The 16,597-nt window shown below is 44.5% G+C and overlaps 1 protein-coding gene across 3 annotated transcripts in view; it reads right to left on the reverse strand.

Annotated features, from left to right (window-relative positions):
* The window catches only part of Pomt2 (protein O-mannosyltransferase 2), a 39,729-nt gene that overhangs the window by 12,332 nt on the left and 10,800 nt on the right, over positions 1–16,597 (reverse strand). For 2 of the 3 annotated variants that reach the window (XM_015494308.2, XM_048799063.1), the window contains exons 4-11: positions 15,895–16,003; positions 14,122–14,230; positions 12,530–12,689; positions 11,144–11,250; positions 10,423–10,505; positions 7,474–7,583; positions 3,525–3,591; positions 1,066–1,138 (exon numbers count right to left, since the gene is read on the reverse strand). In XM_015494308.2, coding sequence (XP_015349794.1) covers positions 1,066–1,138; positions 3,525–3,591; positions 7,474–7,583; positions 10,423–10,505; positions 11,144–11,250; positions 12,530–12,689; positions 14,122–14,230; positions 15,895–16,003 — 818 coding nt within the window. The remainder of the gene's footprint in view (positions 1–1,065; positions 1,139–3,524; positions 3,592–7,473; positions 7,584–10,422; positions 10,506–11,143; positions 11,251–12,529; positions 12,690–14,121; positions 14,231–15,894; positions 16,004–16,597) is intronic. The other variant, XM_015494313.2, reaches the window with a different exon arrangement.

The following is a 16,597-nucleotide window of genomic DNA, read 5'->3' on the forward strand; positions in this document are numbered from 1 at the left end:
GCTTCTGCTATTATTTTTCTTTGTTCTTACACATAGTGCTCTATTTCCTTGAGTGATTTATTTTTGTGTATATTCATGTATTTTGAATACACTGTTGCTAGAAAACCATTTATGGGAACAGATTGCAGTGTCTTTTCCAAAGGAGAATTTGCATTTAGCCAGTCTAAGGTCACGTTCATTAAATTCATTGCTTGAATGATTTTGAGACCACCCAGGTGACATGAAGATCACCCACATGAAGATCAACTGGTAGTTACTTCTCAGGAACTGCCCAACCCTCAATACTCTGCTGGGTACCAAAGTCACTCTACCTGGGGACAAGTGAATAGTAGATTTACCCTTAGCCTATGACTCTTAGGGTTCCAGATTTGGGGGAACATCACTTAATTTTGTTTTTTGGTATGCTGGGGATTGAACCCAGGGCCTCATACTAGGCAGGTGCTCTATCACTGAGCTACATCCTTAACCTAATAAATTTACCACTTTGGAAGAGACTAGAACTTTGACTTTCAAACCTTTCTCAAGGGGTAGTCAAAACAAAAGATCAAAATGAAAGACCAAAACTCAGAACTAGAGGATCCAGGTGAAGTGCCTTCAGGGCCCTACTTATTTTTCTGGATTCCATCTTTCACTTAGATTTTGGCCTAGGAAGTCTTTCATATCTTGTCGCTATTTTATGCTTTTTAAGAAGTAGTTTTTATATTTTCCCAGCATTTTTAGTCACTTCAGTGAGAACACTAGTGAAATAAACGAGCTTGTCATACTCTCAGAATTTGATGCTTACATTTTCTAAAAGTGGCCAATTAAGAGGAAGTTTTGGACAACTCAAACTTTTTCTCCCAGGAAAAGGGAAACCGAAAGGTGCCCTCAGAGGTCAAAGCTCCCCAGAGCCAAGGCAGGCAGCGGCTGACCCGCCTTATGCCTTACCTTCATAGCTGGTTCTTCTCATTTTAGCACCGCAGCTTCATTCCCTGACTACAGCCTCAGCCAAACCTGACTTTCCTATATTTTATTTCATAAAAAACTCCTATCCCACTCATTACCTAAACAGCAAGTTCACTTAACTCTTTGTGTTCCAGTCGAACGATGTCTCCATGTCTCACGAATTCCACTGGGAATGAAGGGTCTAGGGGATCTGCTGAGAAGAAACAAGCATTAATACGGGTCATTCACTCACCAGGCCAGTATTGATGGAGGGCCTGCAGGAAAGCAGTGCCAGAGGTACTAAGAGTGCCGTGGGACCAAAGAATAGGGAGCCCAATCGCCTCAGAGGATCAGAGAAGGACGTCCGAGAGATCATGCTTGAAAACACTCTTAAAGGGGAGAATTTCACCAGGTGAACAAGTCAGGGAAAGGCACAGAGCTATGAAAGAACAAACTCATGTGACCAACAGCACGTGGCTTCATGTAGTTAGAAGTGTAGGCAGGCAGGGAGTGGGCTCAGGAGACAGGGTGGAACGAGTGGTGCCATGCTGTGTACAGACAAGCCAGGTAACATGGCCTTCATCTGGCAGGCCTTTATCTGAAGCCCCCATGGGAACTGAGGCTGGGAAGCTAAATAACAAGATTTTCTTTTATAAGTAATAAAATAGTCTTCCAAAAATTCCATGAAAATCACCATCTCTCTTCAAAATCAAATCTTATCTCTGATAATAGACTTGGTAAGTGTGAAGAAAACGATGAAATGATGAAAGAAAAGGACTACTTCTGTGTCATGTGGAAATCAAGACTGTTCAGGATCTGGAAAGGCCATAAGGAAAAGGCCCTGGCAGTCATCAGAGCAATGCAGACTGTACTCTTGCAAATTTCCGTTCCACACAGTGAAACCAATATTCTATGAATAGCTCAAGGTCAGGAAAGATAAATTTGCCAATGCAAATTACTGGCTCTCAAGAGAATTAGAGAACTTGACTGCACAGATGCCCATTGCTCAGCTGCTGTTTAGGGACTCCTAAGATTAATTAGCAAGATGACAAATCAAGGAAGTCAATAGAGAGGGAAGTTTTATTTCATATAGGCAGCGGGGAGGGGCATTTACATTCATCAACACAAAGACCTTAGGCTATTAAGTTCCCAGAAAATCCTTAGTTGTTTAGACAAAATGGAATAAGAGACGAGGGATGTCCAAAAGATTTGGTTCAGATCCACATGTATGGCCTTTCCTCCTAACTCTTTACTGTGGACCAGTTATGTTGGCCTGATGCATCAAAACACAATCAATGGCCAGGCGCAGCGGTGCATCACTGTAATCTCAGCGGCTAGGGAGGCTGGGGCAGGAGGATCGCAAGTTCAAAGCTAGCCTCAACAAAAAGCATGGCACTAATAAGCAACTCAGTGAGACCCTGTCTCTAAATAAAACACAAAATAGGGGGTGCTGGGCCTGTAGCTCAGTGGTAAAGCGCTTGCCTCACTTACGTGAGGAACTGGGTTCGATCCTCAGCACCACATAAAACATAAAGATAATGTGTGTCCATCTACAACTAAAAAAACATTTAAAAAAATACAAAATAGAGGATGTGGCTCAGTCCTGCTGAGTTCAATCCCTGGTACCAAAAAAAAAAAAAAAAAAACCAAAACACACACACACACACACATACTCTCTCTCTCTCTCTCTATTAGTATTATAAGAATATAAATTATGGTGTCATTTTTCTATTATTGAGTAATATATACAAATATACAGATGCAAAGATAGTGGTTGTGTACGACATGTTTCTAGTCTAAAAAACTGAGGCAATAAAAGGAGAGAGAAAAAGAAAATGGATTTAGATGAGCAGCTGCCCATTTTTCCACAAAGGCTCATGAGCAGCTGGCCAAGAACAGGCTACACAGGTGTTGTCTGCTGAGTTACAGGGAATGCCTGTGACACAGGAGATTGACATGAGGATGGGCTCAGAAGGCACCACGATTATGCCCTCTGTTCTGAGCTGCGGCAGAAGACAGCCTGCAGGTAGCTAGTTAATGGACCAAAGAGGAAGAGCCAACTATAGCTCTTACTCTGCCCCTAAAGCCTGGAGGGCTCCATTCAGAGCTACTCTGCCTAGACCTTGAGGCAGATCAGCAGGCTTCCAGTGCTATCCCAAGCACCTGCCTAGACTAGCCCAGCAGGAGAGATGGCAGGTAGGGTCTGCACAGCTTGGTGTGCTCTATATCAGAAATGAGAGCAGCTTCCAGGTACCCTGGCTTGGGGCTGGCTACTCCCCAGCTTCTGGTGTGGCATGCTCAGGTAACCTCTTCCTAGATGAAGTCTGAGCCCTGTCCCTTTTCAATGACTTCAAAATAACAGTGCTACAAGTGTTTATCTGTTTTACTCACTGCTTATCCCCTGCGCCTACAACTGTGTTTAAAAACACAGTAGAAGCTCAATTGATAACTGCTGAAAGAATAACTGAGATCAGTAAAGATGCTGTCAGAGATGCTTGGGGAAGCCCATCTCAGTACCATTTTTCTGGAAGCAAGAAAAATGTTGAAGACTCAGAGGAAGTAATAATAATACAAGAAGCACCCATTCCCAAGCACCTTACCTGAGTTTGTATTGTGTTTCTTGATGATCCACAAGTTGTTATAGTCCTTGTGCAAATAGGTGGTGACCTGGATGGGAGTGGGACAGAGGAGGAGATGGGAAGAGAATACCATCACTATAACAGAGCTGGCAGGGACAATCCCCAGCAAACCAGCACATTACCTGAGTCTCTTTCAGAATCTCCCAGCCAGCAGCCCAAGTGCCATGTTTCCCAACAGACTCAGGGGCAGCATTGCTGAGTGAGATTCTTCTTCTTCCTTCTGGATTTAGAGGCCCTGTCCCTCCAGAACATTTGAATTCATTTTTGTATATCATTCTGTGTGTTATCATTAAAGTCCTATCCTTCTAGAGGGAGGAACCATGATACCTTGTATAACAGTCTCCAGCACAGATGAGTACATTTTAAAAAGGAATTCATAGCTGAGTGCGGTGGTACACATCTGTAATCGTAGCAATTCGGGAGGCTGAGGCAGCAGGATCACAAGTTTGAGGCCAGCCTCAGCAATATAGTGAGACTCTGTCTCACGATAAAAAATAAAAAGGGCTAGGGATGTGGCTGAGTGGTTGAAGTACTCCTGGGTTCAATCTCTGGTACCAAGAAAAAAAAATGCACAAAAAGTAATTCATACCATGCCTCAAACTTTCTAAGTAAAAATTCCATGCCATTGTATTTTCTATAATGTAGACAAATGAAACCAAAAAGCTCCATAAATATCTCATCCTAGAGTCATGGCCATTTTGTACACAATGATTTTAAAAAATAAATGTGTGAGCGCTCACATGCACATTTATAATGCTGCAGCTAATCTAACAATAATATGGAAATAGTATAAATATCTAATAATAGAGGAACAGTTAACATGACACTATGTCTATGGGATAGAACACTATACACCCACAAAAAATCTTTCAAAGTGTTCTTTCAGCAGGATGGGAAAAGGCTCAAGAAACGGTGATGCTGAAGATAACTATCATTTATCACCAGACTGTATGGACAAATCTTACCTTGTTTAATCATTATTATAACTCTATGCCGTAGGTGCTATGGCATTCTCCATGTTACTTATGAGGAAACAGACTGAATCATTGGTTCAGCATAGTCACAGAGTTTATGCATTAGGGAGATAGGATTGAAATCAGGTACTAACTCCAAAGTTCCCAAGACAGGGACTAAACCCATACAATTATGCCAATTACGTAAACAAGTACAGACACACCCGGAAATGATTGATATATAGGCATTTCTTTTATAATGAGAGCTTTTATAACCCCAGTTGGATACAACATGATCACTTTACTTGCAAAGAAATATGGAGCTAGAATTTATGGAAAAAAATATTTGTATGTATTAAGGCTGCTTTTGCTTTGTTCCTCAGAAAAAAATTAACGATAATGATAGTAAGAACTTACAAGAGGCTAAAAGTTTTGATGGTAACAAATTAAGCCATACAGAGACCATCCAGCTTGGATTTGCTCATGGGTATCAAGGTTCTCTAGGGCTCACACACATAATCCATGGCTGTGTGTGGTAGGGAATGCTTTTTATTTGTTTCCTTTTACAAAAACCATTAGCATTAAAATTCCTGCAAGAAAAAAGATCTCTTTATTGTGAGTATAGTTCCTGGCCCTTTTCCCATTGAAACATTTGTTTTATAGTGGATTTTATTTTTTTTATGACATGAGATTTCCTAGGAACCTAGGTATCCAATTATAGAAGAATACTGTATATCAAAATATTTGAATAAATACAGATCTGGGATATGTACAGCTTTTGTTTCCTTTTTTATGCTTTTCCATATTTCTCAATTTTATTTTCGAAATGTTATGCTTTAAAAACATTTTAAAATTTGAGACCTAGAGACATTAACAAGATGTTAAACTGAAGAGCAAGTTACTTAGTCCAATCCCCTCAGCTTCAGATGAAGCAATAGGTGGAGAATGGCTAAGTGATTGATCCTGTAAAGACCAAGCCAGATCTCTTGCTCCGTGCCCCAACGTGTTCTCTCTACACCACTGCTATGGCTTGAATCTGGAATGTCCCCCTAAAGCTCATGTGTTGAAGCCTTGGCCCCTAGTGCAGCCATATCCAGAGGTGGGGTTTCAGGGAAGTGATGGATCATGAGGACTCCGAGCTCATCAGTGGATTAATCTGTAGATAGGTGAATGGACCCTGGGAGGAGGCAGAAACTGCAGGCAAGTGGGGCATGGCTGGAGAAAGTAGATCACTGGGAGTGTGTCCTTGGGGACTGTATCTTATCCCTGGTCCCTTTCCCTACCCACCCCTACTTCTTGGTCGCCATGAGCTGAGAAGCTTTCCTCCACCATGCCCTCCTACCCATGATGTTCTGCCTCACCTCAGGTCCAGAGCAATGGAGCCAGCCATTGACTATGGACTGGAACCTCTGAAACCATGAACCAAAAGAAACCTTTCCTCCTCCGAGTTGTCTGCATCAGGTATTTTGGTGACAGCAACAAAAAGCTGACTAACACAACTGCCACCATGGTTTCACACCTCCAAGTGTGCAACACCAGCTTAATAGGGTCTTTCAGAATGTGGCCCTTCTCTCCCTTGGCACAGTATAGATGTTCCTGGCCACAACATCTGTAACTTCATTACCTTCTACATGACATCTGCAGTAGGGTATCAACATGGAATGACATAGCTATGGTTTTCTGCCCTGGCTGGGGATTAGAAATATGTGGGGAGCTTAACACCAAAACAAAAATGCACAATGAATGTCCCACCCCCACCTCAAACAATTAAACTGGAATCTCTGTGGTAGAGCCCAAGGGTCAGAATATTTTAAGAACTCTCCAGCTGATTCTAAAGTGCAGCCAAGGTTGGGGACCACTTGTTCAGAGAAAAGTAGAGAATCAGGAATGAGAAAAATGATCCCAATACCTTGGGTCAACTTTCTAGTAACTAAAAAAGAAAAGATAATAAAGCACTTTGAGTAGTAAATTGTTTTGCAAAGTGAAGAAATTAGTCATTTTGTACGAAGAGAATTTCTTAGAGTAACAGCCTCCACTTCCCATCTCCCATTTGCTCCTTAAGTCACTGCCTCTGAAACTTCTGCTCTCACCCCTCCTCTGTCACAGGCCTCTTCTGCCACCAAAGGCCCCCTTCTCGGGCCTCACCCTTTCTGATGTCCGGCAGCAGCTGCACCACTGGTTCTCTCCTCTTTCTGGAGACCTCCCTCTCCTCCTGACACTCTCCTCTACTCTTCCTCTTACCTCCCCATTCTCTCCTTTCTTCTTGGCCTCTACTACTGGCTCCGTTCCAAGCAGCTTTGAACATTGCCTTAAATGATGGACCCTCACCAGGGTCCCTTCATGGGCCCCCTCATGAACTCTTTTGGGCGATGTTCCCTGTGTTAACGCCCACATGCTACATGCTCCTGGGATAAGCCTCAAACCTAAAACACACAAACCGGTGCTCCTATCCCCACAGCCAGCCCTCCTCCCCCTCCCTTCCTGACTCTGTGACACAGCATCAACACACATGCACCAGGGCGTGCAAACTACACACCTGAGCGCAGCTCTTGGCCATCGCACCTATGAAGTGTTTCCTGAATCAATTCCCGCCTCTGCCCCCTGCTCTCTTTGCCTCTAGTCACCACCCTCTTTCATAATCATCGCTTCCAAGCTAGTTCCTCATCATCTATCCCATTCCCGCTACAGTTTTCTTCCTATCTTTCTAACCTAGCTATCTAACAATTTCTTAACATCATTTAACAACTTCCATGCCTTCCCAGTGTCTATGGAAGAGACAACAGAGGCCTCCTCTCGTCTGGCCCCACCAAACTTTCCAATATCCCTGCTCTCCCTCTTGGAACCGTTTCAATCAGGGGAAATGACATGAACAAAGGATGAGAAGAAAGTGAATGGCAGTCCCATCATGGCAAACCATTCAGCTTTGCTGCAGAACAAGTCCACAGAAACCCACTCACCTGCTGCTGGCGGGCGCCCACGCCCTCGGGGTACAGGTGCCCGTGCGAGTGCAGATAACCAATGGCCATCCGGAAGTTCTTCACAGAGATCACAGAGCCGTAGGCCAGGTCTGGGAGGAAGGGAGACAGAAGATGGAAGAGCAGCACTGTGTGAGCCTTCTAGGAGCAAAATATCAAGGACCAAGAGATGGGAAGAAGTACGCCCTCCCAACTTCCAAAGAAAAGGGACATCACTGCAGAGGGTGCACAGGACTCCTGCGCCCTCTACGAGACTCTGCAGGGCCTGGGGCTGCCTGACACGGGCATAGCGGCCTTCTCACCCCCATAGGACCAACTACCAACTCCAGAGGGACTTCCCACTGGGTCTCACATGTGCCCTGCCCTCCCCATCCTGAGCACTTCATAAGCAGCTGGGTGTTGACACTGTCATTTTCAAAGCACTACTTACAATAGCAAGTACATGGTCAAGGCTTGTACATGTATTCAATGGAATAAAAAAGAAGCATTTCATGTCTTTGTCTCGAACGTTCTCCAATACATAACATTATGACAGACTGTGCCTTTTGAATCTAGTAGCATGTAAAATAACTGTTCAGTGATGGTTTGGATTTTTGAACTGTGAATAAAAACACTGTAAAATAAACTGCTTCCCTAAGAGCATCCCCTCCTCCTACTGAGAAGTCTCTTTTCCTTATTTTGGTCCCTCTTCTCAATCCCCTGTCATCTGGCTGCCCCGCCATTCACCACTGCACTGAAATAGTTCCCTCACTCCACCTACTCATTCAGTCCCTCATTAGCATGTGCTGGTTACACAGAAGATCCTAAGGTAGAGGAGGCTGACCGTAGCCCCGAAAGAGCCCTGTCTAAAGAGCAGACAGCTTCACACATTGACAAGTACAGGGCAAACAGGCAAGCTCTCCAGCAAAAGTGTGACAACATGTGACCTGGTAGGAGCCCAGAGCAGGCTAGGATGAATTCTTTCCCAGGCAGTAAAAAGAGGACCACCTGATAGAAGTGATGACAGCTAAGCCAGGGCTTTTAAATAACAAGTGGGAATTTGCTAAACTCCATAGCTCCGTTTTCCTAATTTCTCATGTAAGTCAACACCTCTGTCCCTGCACACGGCTGATGACCTTTGCTTCTTGAAAGACTCTGTTCCCCTTTCTTAATTCCACATCCCTTCACAGACTGGTCCTCTGCAGTCCTTCTCCCATTCCTCTTCCTCTTGTACTTCCTGGTGATTGTTCTCTTTCTCTTTTGAGCTTCCATATAGATCACAATCACTGCTGCAGCATCAATTCCCCTCTGCTTGGCTGGTTCCTCTTTGAACGCATCAGCCCAAGCCCACTGGCCTCACTGCGGATTTCTTCTCAAAAGTCAACCCCTCTGATATCTACCCTTCTGTTATTGGCTGATATGAGGCGTCCCCCAAAAAAGCTAACATGTAAGAGAAAGCAGGAATGTCCAGAGGTGGAAATGATTAGATTAAGGCAGCTGTGACCTAATCAGTGGATTAATCCATTTGGTGTATTTTTTAAAAATTTGAATGGCCTACTGGGTGGTAACCATAGGCAGGTGGGGTGTGGCTGAAGGAGGTAGGTCACTGGGGGCATGCCCTTGAAGATTATATTTTGACCCTGGTACTTTGCACTCTCTCTGCTTCTTGGCTGCCATGAGCTGAGCAGCCTTCCTCCACCTTCTTCCATGATGTTCTTCCTCACCTCAGGCCAGAGCAGTGGAGTCAGCCAACCATGCACTGAAACTTCTGAAACCCAAATTAAGCTTTTCCTCCTCTAAGTTATTCTTGTCAAGTGGCAAAAACCTGACCACACACTTCCAAACCAACTTTTTCTCCTGCCTACTTCTCATTCCTTCCACAGTCTTAGAGGGCCCACTGTGCCCTGGGCGCTGTGTAAGGGACTAAAGAGACCAAAATGAGTAAGACATAGTCCCTACCTCCAAGAAGCAGTCACCTGCACTCAAGTCCTCAGTGACATATTTCTTTCTCTCCTTCCATGTCCAGTCTTCCTTGAATGTTCCCATTTGCCTCCCCTGTGGCTGTCACCATCACACCTAGCTCATGTCCCTGTTCCTAGAGGACATCCCCTGTCTCTGATCCCGTACCCTCCCCAGCCATCCTACTCTTCCAGTGGTGTCATCTCCCAGCTGCACAGCCTTGCTGGTCTTCCCCTATTTAAAGACCTCCAGCAGCTCTCTGATACCCCATTGGAACATCTCAAACCCTCACAATGTGGGTCCAACCTACTTTCACAAACTTACATTCCAGTACCTTTCAGCACACAACCTGGGCCTAGAGCTTCACCCCATCCTCAGCTTTGATCATGCCATCGCTTTAGTCTGACTTGGCCCCTTCCTCTCCTGTTCACTGACTGAAAGCTCCCCACCCCTCCAGGGCCCAACTCCAAGTCAATCCACTCTATGCAGCACAGATCCACTCCAGCTGCCCAGCAGCAGTGACCTCTCATACCCTTCAATTCCAGCACTCTGGGTTCCCTTTTAGTGCTCAGAACATACTGATTACTCGGCCTTACTGTGTGGAGCCCTCTACCCCAGGCACTGTCTCTGGAGGGTGAGTGCCTGCGAATGACCCATCTGTGAACAATCAAGTGGATGGAGTCTCAGAACACTGCATTGGAAACAACAGCTGTCCCTAGGGGCCTTGTTCTGTCACCAAATTCTCTCTCACTAGCCTTCCCACAGAGCTGGTTCTGACAGCCACAAAGAAGTTACTTGTTAGGGTCAAATAGCTTGCTGCAAGGGAGCACATCCTGACGTGCTCTCTTGAGAATGTGTACCAGCCTACTGGTCTTGGCTCGCTCTGCCATCTTTGAGCTAAAATAACTCAAGCTTGATCAGACTTGTCTTTTCCAATTCAATTCCCAGGAAATGGCTCTGCCCTTCCTCTGTGCAGAGACCCAGAACACTCACGTTCAGGGATGGAAGCATTATAAAGGTTGTTCCCTGAAAGCCGGGCCTGGAAGGCGGAACTGAAGAAGCCATCACCAGGACCACTGTGAGAGAGAAAGAAGAAAGAGTCAGGTTGATGGAGTATAAATGGTGATTTCCCAGGAGGCCTTAGTTAATTTAAAAGAAATAGAATTAGACTGGCACTGTGGTATCATGGGACAGTTGTGGGTGACGAAGTCAGAGAAACTGGGTCCAATCCCAACTCAGCCACTTACTAGCTGGATGACTTAGGCAATATAACTAACCTTGCTTAGCCTGAGCTCATTTATAAATTGGAAATTTTAAAAAACAAAAGAACTCACAAATGATTATGATTAAATGAGATCATGGATACAAAATGCTAAACACAGTTCCTGGGAACTGTTGCTGCTGGCATTTAATTATTATTATCCTCACCCCCACTATACCCCCTTATAACACCCATCTTTGATAAGGTCAAGGGCCTCTATTAGAGATAAAAAGAAACTTGGCTATTAGGAAATTTTTCTTCCTGGCCTTTCCAAGCCCTTGGGACACCCAAAGGAGAGAATATGGGGGCAAAGAAATAAAAAAAAAACAAAAAAAAAACCCTGCCCCCCACCCACCATCCTAACCACAGCCCTAGGAAATCATGCAGCTCATTCATGGTCTTAGGAGCCAGGGGAAGACCAAAAGCAAGATGCCAGAAGGGTTCTGGCTGTACCTTTTATTCAGCACCATGATGTGAACAGCAAAAATGGCCACGTAGAGCGCCAGGGGCAGCACTATAAGGCACAGGATGCGAGCAGTCAGGTGTTTTCCCACAGTCACCTGCAACAGAGGCCAGTGCAGGGTGAGGGCATATGAGACCCCATTATTCTTTATACCTTCCGTGGCATCACATAAGTGTTTTTAATGTATAAGCCATAACCATAAAAAAGGCCAAAAGGAAAGAAGAGTAAGTGGAAACCCTAATCCTTTCTTTCTATAACCCACCCACCTCCAAACCCTGTTCTCACTGCACCTCCAGGCCCTGCACCAGGACCCTGGACTGTTACAGACAAGGTGCAGCCACTGCACACCAAGGCCCTCCGCCGTCTGTCACACTGGACCCCCTGCACTTTCCCAATATTGCCTGGACTGTGCCAGCCCCACCACTTAGCCAGCTGTCCTCTGCCGGAACTTCAGCCTTGGCTTCCTTCCAGAGGCCTCCTGGAGCACCTGCAACTGGGGTGGTGCCCTCCTCTATGCGCTCACAGCACTTACCAGCTGGCCTATAGTGCCCGATTACTTCTCTCCCTCTCCTCTCTTTGGATTCCAGAGGGCAGAAACTGTGTTTCAGCTATCTGTACCTTCCTAGCATCTCACATTCAGTGGATAGTGTCTATGTATTTTCTGAATGAATAACTAGTTTGCTGAGAGTTGGGTTCAGAGGTGATGGAGAAGCACCTGCAGCAAAGCAGTTGAGGCCTGGATTCAGCCCAAGTATGAGCCCAGGTCTCCCTATGACTACCTGTATGACTATGGGAAAGCCATGACCTCTTTAGTTCTCCATTTATTCATTTGTAAAACCAGGGTGATAACTACTCAATTCATAGAATTGTTATGAAGGGTAAATGATATAATGAAAGTAAGGCATTTCTCATGGTACAAGCACCAAATCAGCCCTTTATAAATGATGATATTATACTAAGCCCTAAATGCCTTCCCAGCCTCCCTATGTGAAGACCTGGATCCGAAAGGAGAAACTGGGAATTCAAAAAGTCATTCTATCCATTTTAACTAAGGTCTCAAGTAGTCAGTATCTGCCACACACTTGACACGAGCCCAGCTGGACAGATCCCCTGGTTGGGTAGTTGTAGAACATTTAGAAGACATTACAGGAACAAATGCCAAAAGAGAATGTGAAGGGTGTTAGTCCATCCTCTTCTTTATGCTGCTCCAGCTCTCACACCAGGCCCACTCCCTGATGCCCTGCTGTCTACAGAGGGCAGTTGGGTCTAGTCCAGCTGGGGCCCAGGACACAGTGGCTCCCTAACCTGTGGCAGGGACAGACCACTGGGAATGATGCTGGGGAGCAAAGACATTCTACAAGCACTCGGGTTCTCACCAATGAAAGACTCAGGTCTCCAAACAGGTGCCAAAGGTCTGAAATGGTGTTCAACCCCACCTGCACGATGATAAAGAGGCCAACAAACTTGACCCCTAAAGCACCAGCAAGACTGATGCCAGTCAGGCTGAGCCAGAACCACCAGGAGGCAGAGAAAGGCCTGGAAACCAAGACACAAGAGTTTAGTTTGGCAGCTAGAACCAAGCTCAAAAACAAGAGCAGCAGTGGGACAAAGCTAGAGCTCAGAGAGGCTGTGCTGCGCCCTGTGCCTTGGGTGAGGAGGCCCAGCTCCATGGATGTGGTCTGTGAAATCCCTAAACTGCAGACAAACCAGTGTGAGAGTGAGCAGAGTATTTTTCTAGCAAGATGGTCCAGGGTGTTCCTGGCCAAGTGTAGGGCATAAGATACACAGTAGGCTTTTTTCACTAGTAACCAACCAAGCAGAATTAAAGGAAAATCCAAAGAAGTCCACAGGATTCTGTCATCTGGGGATCTGTGAAAGTCAGCATTTAATGAGTGCTTACTATGCGTCAGGCACCATTCAAGTCCTATACACATATGAACTCTTCTCCCCACAACCCCATGAGGAAGAGCCAGTAATTATCCTTTTTTAATACACAAGAACACCAAGGTACAGAGAGGTTAAGAAATACAGCCAACAAGCAGTAGAATCTGGCATTTAGTGCCAATGTTGATGCTCTTAACCATTTTGTTGGCTGAAGCCAATGCCTCAGTACCTCTGCATCTTCATACCTCCAGTCTTTAGCATAATACCCAGTGCATAGTATCCATTCAAGAAACGGCACATAGAAACGGGGGTGGTAGAAACAGAAGATAACTCAAAGCCAGAGTGAGCTGATAGGCACTGGCTCAGGTGTGATTAGCATAATGTGGCTTAATGAGTCTGGCCATGGGTGAAACATGCTGACTTCTGGAAAAGCCTAGGAGGGGCCAGTTCTTTTGTTTGAATAGAACTCCCTGGGAGTTCTATTCTACTCTCTTGAGACAGAAGGATGATCTAGAAAAGATTATTTTGCAAGTAGATCAGATCAGCTTTAGAACTGACCAGGGCCTGAAAGGATCCTCTTGTCTGGTATAGAACATTCATCATTAGGTCAGGACTGGATACATGCCCTGAGGGTAGGGAAACAATTCTAGGCAGCATCTACCCTGGTGCCCCACTCCCAGGATGGAGAATTGAAGGATACATTGTCCTACGTCTCTTAACCAGCCTTGGTGCTAAAGGCATGCTCAGCAGAGTGAGGGAAGCTATTAGGACTCTTCTATAACATCCATAAACCCCTACCCACTGTACCCACACTGAAAACCTAGTAATAATGTTCTTTAAAAAGATAATTATATTTTCTCAATTTTACATCAAGCAAATATAAAAGCATTTATAAACAATTTTTAAATGTATTTATATTATCTCTAATGGACGATCTAAATTTAAAAACAAACAAATGAAAAGTATGCTTTCTTAAACTCAGCTTCAAGACAAGTCCTTTGGGCACCCACTCTTGTCGGTCTCTTATCAAACTTCTGGGGCTGCCAGTTTCTGACCCTCCCCTCCCAAAGATAGTGTTTCTGACCTGTCAGCGCAGGAGTTGTACTTGACCATGCTCAGCATGGCAGCCATGATGAAGAACATCAGGATGGGGTCAAGGAGGATGTACTGGGACAGAGTGAGGCATCCTGTGTCTGAAAAACATGAGCTCACAGGTCAAAATGCAGTCAAGACAGGGATCCCCCTGAAAACCAAAAGACCCAACAGTAGAAATCAGTCTCCCTTGTCTAATTGCCATGAGCATTTGGGTAGGCAAGACTGGTTGGGCCACTGAGTCACCACGGGATCAACAGAGAGGTAGGAGGCCATAGCTCTGGGGCATACAAAACCCCATGATGAGAAGCAGTATCTGATACTGCCTCTAGGCCCTCAGCCCAAAAAGGATTATGTCATATACTCACTACAGCCCTGAGTCAAGTCTTCCCCATTTCCACCACCAAAAAAAGGTCTGCCACCTTGCTCACACAGATGTAAGATAAATATATCTATAAAAGAATCTTAGCATTTTATACGAAATTACTGTTAGGGATTGATTCCCCATATAGGTGTCAGAGTGGGGGTTTTTTTGTTCTTGTTATTTGTTTTTTTATCTTACCTCTCATTACATCATGCCTCTGCTTAAACCTTCCAATGTCTTCACATTTCACATAGACTAACAAATTCTCATGATGGCTACCAAAGACTGCATATCTGCCTCCCTGTCTAACCTGTTCATCTCCACACTCTGCCTCACTCACTCCACCCTCGCCACAACAACCTTTTCTGTTGTTCCTTGATTCCACTAAGCCTGGCCCCTATGTGAACACTCTTTCCTCAAAATTCTGCATGACCCTATCCTTCGGTTCACTCAGGTCTGCCAGTGCTACCTTCCCAGGGAGTTCTCCACCACCCACCCTACCTAAAACAGTACACTGACCTCCGTTACTCTAGCCTTAGTCTACATTGCACTGACTACTTAAGATGTTCCACTAATCCACTTGCTTATTTATCTGTCCCTCTGAAGAGTAAACGCCACAACAGCAATGTTTCCTCAGTATATTCATGGAGGCCAAGCTAAGTGGCCTGGCATAGGGGAGGTGCTTGAGAAATAGGTGTTGATGACAAATGAAGAAATGACTTAATGACAAATAACTGAAGAAGATATTAAAGATACAAGGAAAAAGCCACCAGTCCTCTATAGAAAGATGCTATAATCTTGAAATACATCCATCAAAAACAAAGGTATACACCTGTCAAAACCAACTCCTAAAATATCCACCTAAATTGGTCTGGACTTCCTTAAATATTAACCAAGTCTTGAATTCACTTTCAGAAGAACAAAGCTAGCAACAAGATTGACTTCTACAACTCTCAACTTATCCACGTGAGGAACCACACAAAATATTTAAGTTTCTACTGCTGTCTCCTGCCACACAACTACTTCTGCCTTTGCATTTAGTTGTGATTAGTTTAGGGAATGTAAACTAATCTGCGTATTAATCTAAGAGAAGCAAAATTGAAATATAAGCTTCCTTTAAACATACACACATGTTCAAAGACAAATTTGTCTTATTATCCAAATTCAAATGCAGACTTGGAGAGAGTCTACCCATGCCAACACTTCCCTCCATTAATATAAAGGCTTGCTACACAGAAGTACTTACATATGTATTACTAGTGAATAAAATGAAATTGGCAATATGTTTTACCCAATTCTAAAATTACTTACGAACTGGGCCCACAGATGGGATTCTGGTATGTACTGAGCCTCACAGTGTGGCAGTCCCCTTCCCAGAACACATGGGACGAAACAACTTACCAAAGGTGAGGAGGGCGGCAGTGAGCAGTGCTGCTGGGAACGACTTGGACAGATCCAACACGGTGAGGTAAGCAAAGGGGACCAGCCAGGAACCAAGGAACGCACAGAACTGCGGAGGGAACACAGTGGTTGTCAGACAAGGTATGATAACCATTAGGGGCTTACTTGTTGTACCTGCTGTGGAACAAACAAATGTTTGAAGACAGAGGACACTGATGAAAGGATGACTTTGGCGACCTAAAAATCAACTAAAAAGCCTATAAATAAGAAAGGGGAGATGTAACAGTGAAGAGTCAAATCCAGCAACATATGTGTTTCCACAGAGTGACACTGCACACTGGCATGGCAGCAGCCAAGTTCAGTCAGGACAGTGACAGGACTGCCTTACCACTGCTAGCTAGGACCTTGAGAGTCATGGCTTACCTCCACCTCCCCATCACCTGATGGGGAAATAAGAAGTCCTACTGCACAGGTTTACTTTGAAGATTAAATGAACTAAAGGTTTATTATTGCACAGAAAGTATTTGGCAAATATTAGATTCTATCTCAAAACTGGGGTACAAGTTGAGAAAGACCTCTCTCAAGGCATCTTAATATTTTAGAGAATTCTAATATTACTTCTGTAATATCTCTCCTGATTCTTTTCTTCAATTACAACAGATACCACTCTTTAACCTACAAGATGTACTTTGATTTTGGAAAA

Source organism: Marmota marmota, unplaced genomic scaffold (genome assembly GCF_001458135.2).
Source record: "Marmota marmota marmota unplaced genomic scaffold, marMar, whole genome shotgun sequence".
Classification (NCBI taxonomy): Eukaryota; Metazoa; Chordata; class Mammalia; order Rodentia; family Sciuridae; genus Marmota; species Marmota marmota.